The sequence below is a fragment of the Phalacrocorax carbo genome, chromosome 17, assembly GCF_963921805.1.
Source record: "Phalacrocorax carbo chromosome 17, bPhaCar2.1, whole genome shotgun sequence".
NCBI classification, from domain to species: Eukaryota; Metazoa; Chordata; class Aves; order Suliformes; family Phalacrocoracidae; genus Phalacrocorax; species Phalacrocorax carbo.
This window is the reverse complement of record NC_087529.1, coordinates 8,438,900-8,446,465: the sequence shown is the minus strand read 5'-3', so window position 1 is coordinate 8,446,465 and position 7,566 is coordinate 8,438,900. Positions and strand designations below refer to the sequence as shown.

Below are 7,566 nucleotides of genomic sequence, written 5' to 3'. Positions count from 1 at the left end.
AGGGGCCCACTGTACCTCCTGGAAGGAGGGTTGCTGTCTGTTCCCCACACCGGCCAGGCTTGGGGCTGTTGTCGCTGCCAGCAGTGACGCTACAGTGACTCTTACAGGCCAGGCCTTTCTCTACCACTGTAAAGCCACGAAATTACTCACTTGAAACACACCATCCCTTTGAAAGCTCTGCAGGGAGAATGAATCTTTAGCAGATCAACTGATATGAGTCAGAAAGAGAAAATAACCAGTTTCCAGCCCCACGAGCGTTTTCTGATCTGCAGCACTGCCCATCCCCAGTGCACGTCCTTCGTCATTGGCCAGACCTGCAGCTAGCACCCATCAGACACCCACAGCCTGCCCCACAGTCCCCATCGCACCTGGCCCACCACCCAGAGGGGCACGTTCCAGCTCCCCACTTGAAAGCAAACCCAGAGATGCAGCAGTTTGTCTTTCAGATTGTGTTTAAAACTTACAATTTGAAGGTATACAATATTTGCAATTGCTACCAGTCATCATCACCCTTCTGCACGCTTCTGGAAAAATCAGTGATAAAATTCCTAGGCTTACAGGCAAGGATCTCACAGGGAGGAAAAACAAGGCACTAGCGAGAGTGCAGTATCAACATTTCCATGTTATCTCTAGTATTTCTTTCCTGGTATTAAAAACAGGTTTCTAAGTTCCAAACAAGCACCTTATCCTGTTCTTGCTCCACACTAAGCATGTAACAATGCAATTGCTGTCAGCAGGAAAAACAGGACTGTGAAGTCAAGTCCATTTGTGATCCCATGGAGCACTGAAGCAATCAGGGATGAGAGGGAGCTGGTCACCAACTCCAGGCTGGTTCCCAAATTGCTGCATCCACCTGCAGAAAGCCCCCATGCAGGAGTGCCCACCTTTGCGAGCAGAGCTTCTTACTAATGCGCAACTGAGGTCTAAGTCCTCAGCATTCACTTTGGTCTTCCCCCAGAGCAAGCCCCTGCGAGGCCACACATAACTGTGGCAGTCATCCCAGAAGGGCTGCTGGAGAAGTAAGCGGCTCTACGGCAACACCGGGCTTCTTCAGACACTGAGGAGGAGAAAAAAGGAAGAGGCACGTACGTGCTCTGGAGCATGCAGCTGCCGACGCTGCCTACGACCTTGGCTCGCTGATAGCACGGAGGAGCCCCGAGGCTGTTGCGGTTTCAGAGGGACAGGTTAGGCACTGCAAGAACATCTCCAAGTAATGGCACTTTGTGCTTCACGAAGCACTAGTTTTTGGGTTTGGGGTTTTTGTGTTTGGTTTGGGTTTTTTTTTTTTTTGAGCACAACAAAACTCTAAGCCAAGAGTCAAAGACAATAGTTGAGATCACGGATTTACAGAGACAGCAGATTCCTCCTGGCACAGTAAAGCAGCTACAGAGCTGGAAATAAGGCTCAAGTCCCACCAACTCGACCGAACTCCCACAGGCACCAAACACTGCATCCAGCTCTGAATCCCTTGCTGAAAACTCCCCTCTCCCACAGCCCTTTCCACCAGCTCTGAAGAAAACAGAGAGAGATTGTGGTAATATTGGTGGGTGAGACATCTAAAGCTGAGCAGTGTGAACACCCCCAATGGAATTGCTACATTCCAGTTAATTCTTCTAAACCACTGTTAAGGTCCTGCCCAGCTCCTTGGCTTTATATACATTTGCTCCATAAATGCGCAAAATCCTTTACTGAAAAGTCTTCCACTGCTTTGCACGCATCTGAGGTTGCCTTACCAATAAGGGCTGGCAACACAGGCTCAGCTAGAGCAGTGCTATCCGATAACGAAGGTAACATGTTGATATGTGCACAGACTGCAGCTAAGAAGGACCTTCAGCATTTTAGAGCTGTGTTTTGGGGGGCAGAAAAGGGTCTTCTGTATTCTATCCTCTTGCCTCAGCCCTGGTTTAACAAGCCTCCTTCAAGCCACACTCTTAGTGGAGAAGTCACTGGTAGCAGAGACATTTGTCCTCCTCCACTGAAATATTAAGTTATAAACTAAGGTTTTCATGATTTCTACCTCTTTTGGGTCCTAGTTACATCACACCTGTAAACAAGATAGGAGGCTAAAAGCCTCTGTGTAGCCCCTATGTGCTTATTGCTGCGGCCTGGTTAAAGCCCAGATTAGTCCAGTGTTTTGACAATTAGGTTCCTAGCTTGAGGTGCGGAGCTGATACACCATAACTCTAGTGGCAGTGTGGAAAAAGGCAGCTGTTAAATATGGCAATGAAAAGACTCCGAAAGGATGAGAAGTGCAGAGGCAATACAGTCCACATCCCCCAGCAATATAAAAAAGTAAAAAAAAAGTTATAAAAGGAAATATAATTAAAATAGTTTGTGCCAGGGAGCAGGGGAATGGCCTACAGTGGAGCTACCAACCCATTCCCCAGATACAGCAAAGCTGCCAGCAACGCACTGCTGTGTGAGCATCACACCATGGTCCTGCCACAGTATGAGCGTCCTGCTGCTTTCTGGAGGATCAGTACACCTGGACTTTCAAAAGTTCAGCTGAAACAGGAGCCACTGTGGCTGCTGGGTACCCTGACACTTGCTGAACCCCAGCCAGGGGGCCCACGCCTGTGGGTGTCTGTGGATCAGTCAGGCACGCATGCTGTGGGGGAGAGAACTTGCCCAGCTGGCAGCACTGTCCGGACGAGGCTCCAGCACCAGTGTGGGCCTGCACGTAACACTCTCCAAAGGCACCTCTGGCTTGGTAGGGGGAAAAAGGGAAGCTGTGTCCTGCAGCATGGCTGTGCTGAGAGTCCTTGTGTCCCAGAGTGTGGCCACATCCTGGAGCACAGCTGTGTTGAAACCCCTGGCTCTGAGCATTGGGGTGCTGCATCTGGAAAGCGGGAAGAGCTGGAGGCGAAGAGCAGTAGTAGCTTTGGGTGGGGTATGCGCCTGGTGCAGGGTTAATCCTGGGCGGGAAGAAAACAGAAGGTTATGCTGTGTTCAGAACTGGCATTGCCTAATTAGAGCTGGAAGTGTCCTGGGGGTAGATTTTCTCCTGACCAGTGCTCAGAAAGGTCACTGCAATCCATCAGAGAGATTCACTACAACAACAGAAGCTCGTATGATAAGCAGCACCTGAGTAAAAATAGGTTTACTGGCCTCCCAGGACAGATGTTCCCACTGCCAACCCACACCAATTCCACAGCCACTGAACGAGCGCGGTTCTTGCCCCCGAGTCTCTTTGTGCATAGAACACACAAGCCAAACTGCAATGTGCTTTAAGATTTCCATATGCATCCTCCCTGCCTTCCACTGAATGACACATCTGCTAGGTTATTAATCAGGATAAGTCACAGCTGCCAAGAGTTATTATCAAGAAGCCATAAAGGCCTTTGGTGTGAGGAAGAGCCCAGGGTATAGAGAGAAAAGGGAAGGAGGAGAGAGTTACAAATAAAATTAATCATTCAGAAGCAAGGTCTAGAAGCAGCCTTTGCCAACAGAAGGCATGACTCATCCCGCTGAAACGTATCAAGTGAGGCAATCTGCCTAGAAGCCAAAGCCTCTGGGACTTCAGGAGTACTGCTCAGCCCACGCACAACACTAAGATGTGTGCTGAGAATCAAGACAGTATTCACGAAGACTGTGATGCCCAGATTCCCAGCAAGAATAAGAGACTGGCTCATGCTGGGGTTTTGGGCTTGGACTTTTTTTTTTTAATATGGGGTGTGGTTTTGGTTTTGGTTTGTTTTATTTGTGGACTCAAACATGATGTCAAAGCCTCAGCCTTCTAGAAATGTCTCCTTTCTGGTGGCAAGTTGATGCCACAAGTCTTATGAAAAAAAAAATAAATAAACAAAGCACAAAAAAATCCCAACCAACCCAAAACCCCAACCATCAAGAGCATGTACTTGGGAATAAGAATCAAAATACTAAAAATTAAGCCCCAGAAGCACACATACAACTTGTGTCTAAGACACAGAGACATGCAAATTTAGCTGCTGAAATGGAAACATCCTAGAAACACCTTCCCACACTTTGCTTGATAGTCACATGTTCATGTAAATACCTTTGAGCCAGAACAGTCTAGTTATGTTAACTTTACCTAAAGAAAGCAGGTTTAGACACAGAGCTTAGATGATGTGCACAACAGTTATTAGCAGAAGCATTAGGCCGATGCAGATACAGGCTCAGTATGCAGCAAGACAGTCCCTCCTCCCAAAAGCAGCACTTGCACAGAAGGAAGAGAGTAAGAAAACGAATGCTACTGGATCTGCCTGGCCTCCCCTGCAAGCACTCACATGTTTGAGTGCCCTAATGGATCTGAGGTACACTCCTGCTGCAGGCAAGGGCTTCCTTTACTGTTTCCCTGGGGGTGAAGGTAGATGCAAACACTTGGGAATGTTTCCACTTCAAAGAATGCTTTACAGTGAGCTGATGGCTTAAATACATAGAATTTAACCCTTAATAGAAAACCATCCTTCCTCTGCGAAACGGAAATGACATCTTAGAACAGGGAAAAATTTGACCTAGATTTCCAAGCTTTTTAGAATGCAAGTGAGTTCTCATGGCTTGTAACATACACAAACTTAAAACCATTCCTGAACATCAGCCACAGGCCCCAAGGTTTCTTTTTGGTAAAGCAACCTTGCCTTCACACTGAAAACATGCATTGAAAGGTCCACATTGAACTTTGTAAGTGACGCCTTTAATTTATAATGCTCCTACATAAATTTGGACACAACTCACTTCACAGCATTCCTGGGAGGCAAGGTGGGGCAAAGAAATGTAAAGATCACACCCCAGGGAGCAATACAGCCACGAACAAACGCTGTAAGTCCTAATGTTAGGGCAGAACAGCATGATTTAGCCTTCAAGTCTGACAAGCTGCAAATGTACACACACTTGGAGCAAATGAGAGGTCTTTCACTTCGATTTAGCTTTCACTGAAAGACCTGGTTGAGTTAATGTGTGATAATGTATTAGTCATAGTCACGTCACCAGCGTAACATCAATGGGTCAGTACGTTCCCTTTCACACCCAGGATATGAACACGACAAGCACGATACGGCTTTTAAAATCTATTTAGTGCCTCCACTTATGTCTCCAAATTCCCCTATATCATAAGACCTTTCACAGGAAATCCTGTACTTACTTGCAACTTTCGGAGGCTCTTCTCTCTGCTAAGGACCCTGGGATATATTTCAGCCCTGGTATCCTCTTTAGCAGTCTGAAAGGGAAGACCCGGTCCAGTTTAGAGCTCACCGACTCTGGAAAATCCAAGCAGAAACAGTAGCCAAGACCATCTGAAGTCATCAGCGTGTTAAGGAGGACTGCAGACAAAACGCCCTTATTTCTAACACAGCCACACACAATCCTGCTCCACCCACAAACTACTTTCCCTAGAGAATTCTCCCAAGTCCTACCCAATGCCACCTTCGCAGACCATCACCCTTCCCAGCTCCATGTTCTCTGTGTGCATTAAAGACACAGGGGAAGCAGAAGCACAAGGTGAAAAATAAATGCAGAACCGGGTGTGATGAGGACTGGCAAAGCCAGCAAGAGTTTAATGCAGAGCAAGAGCCCAAGAAACACCATAAAGCCAGCGCACCTCGCCAATGAGAACCACAGCAGGTTCTCCGCCTCATGAACAAGCGATCCCGCTCCGTTTCAGCGCTTTGCACTTGGAAAGGATACAGGCTTCTCCAGCTAGGAGCCCACACAGGTTACTCAAGAGAGAAGAGTGGGGGATAAACCATGCTATGCAGAGCATAAACCATGGCACCAGTACCACTGGAACTCTAATGCCAAAAACCAGCGTCCTCTTCATCCGTGAGCGGGTAGTGGACACACCCAACGTAGCAAAAGCTACTGGCATGAATCCTTTGGCATCTTCCACCTCTGACACCTTTGAGACAACGGTCTCGAGTAAGAGGTACAGGAGGGCGGAGACGACGGCAAACATGACAGTGAGGAAGCAGTGCTTCACAGTGCCAACATTCTTCTCAAAGCTGCCAGCAAAATACCAGATGATAATGGCACCGCAGGTCAAGGATATGAGGTCTTCGTAGACAAAGATGTAGGTAACTAACCTGTGAACTGAGCACACCAGCACATTAGAAAGGCAGAGGCAGCAATAACTTTATTTTAAACCACTACAATGACATGCTTAAGCAGACAGAGAGTGAGACAACAGGATTAATTACTAGCTTTTGTTTCTGTTCTGGTGTAGAAGAAAAGGAACTTGAGGCCTTTAAAACCAAGCGTAAATAAGCAAATAGAGTTAAAACAAGTGCTATCTTGGGTATCGCTGACATATGGAGTGACTCTTGCTGCTTCCTGGGAAGCTGCCTGGAAAAAAGCAGCAGTATCTGTAGTAAATTTCAGTCTCATTAAAAGAGAAGACAGGAGACATAAAAATGACTGTTACAGTAACTATGATTTTGCTTAACAGATAAACACTTCTTGAACTGTTAGAAGGCTCATTTTTCTCACAAAAAATGCCTGGAGGTTATCAGGCCTCAGAAGTGCTCCTAGGCCCTCCAATCAACTGTTCTTCTAGGCACTCAGTGAGGACTGAGGCAAAGAGTTCTCCACCTCCCTCCCATCAGCCTAACCTATAGCAAGAAACACAGCAGTCGAGAGTATAACCTGATGCAACCTGACCGCCCCCCTGGAGTCAAGTGAGGAGATGGCTGAATTCATCCATGAGAGCACTGCATTGCTAAAACAAATCACTGCATGCTGGTAGCTAGAGACACAGTAATTAATAGCGCAATAAAAACAGTTGTGTGACCACCACAGGGGCTGAGGAAGCAAATCCCCTGAGCTCCTAGCAGCATGCTCCCACTCTGCAAGGGCCAGAGATGGGGGTGGAGGGGGAGCAGCCTGATAACGGGGGGCTGAGATGGATGCCTAGCAGGCTCGGTGCAGAGCTAGGGAAGAGCCTGGAGACCGAGGAGCGAGGAAGAGCAAGGGGGAGGGCCCCGAGAGGCGGGCCCCGGAGGGAGTCGCAGGCTCGGTGAAGGGTTCGAGGAAGTGCCTAGAAATGGGAGCTGAGGGGGGGTCCAAGGGGTCAAGGGGAGGATACAGGGAAGGCCCGGAGAAGACGGAAGCGAAGGCTTAGTGGGGGATTTGGGGAAGGCCTAGAACGGGGGACCGACGGGGGGGACGGAGCGGCGAGGAGGCAGCGGGTACTCCGCCCGGGCGGCCCCCGCTCACCTTCCCCCGCACGCAGGGCGGCGGGCCGCAGCGAGGCGGCGGAGCGGGCGGCGGCGGGGGTTCCCCGCAGCAGCCCAGGCGCGGAGGCACCGAGTGACAGCAGCAGCGTAACGGCGGCAGCGACCGACGGGCGCTCCCACCCCGCCGCCATACTGCTGCCCGCCGCCCCGCTTCCGGCCGCCGCCGGAAGGCCTGCACCGTTGCCCTGGCAACGCGAGGCGCTGAGGCGCCCCGTTACCATGGAGACAGGCGGGCGGGGTTTGGGGTTTTTTTGCTCCTCCTTCTTAGATATTTTTTATTATTTTTTTTCCGTTTTCCAGAAGGGAAAAACATCCCCGGGGAGAGGCGTGAGCTATTGCTGGAAGCCCTCCCTAGACTGGGGTCGTGCCGGCTCCCTGC

At 49.2% G+C, this 7,566-nt stretch overlaps 1 protein-coding gene across 1 annotated transcript; it reads right to left on the bottom strand.

The window, feature by feature from the left end:
- Positions 1–434: 434 nt before the first annotated feature.
- On the bottom strand, positions 435–7,362 carry RHBDD2 (rhomboid domain containing 2). Its single transcript, XM_064467791.1, has 4 exons — positions 7,168–7,362; positions 5,644–6,045; positions 5,102–5,252; positions 435–2,915 (listed from the first exon to the last, which is right to left on the bottom strand). The coding sequence occupies exons 1-4, from the start codon at positions 7,316–7,318 to the stop codon at positions 2,477–2,479; spliced, it is 1,143 nt and encodes a 380-aa protein (XP_064323861.1). The 5' UTR covers positions 7,319–7,362; the 3' UTR covers positions 435–2,476.
- Between the last annotated feature and the right edge of the window lie 204 nt (positions 7,363–7,566).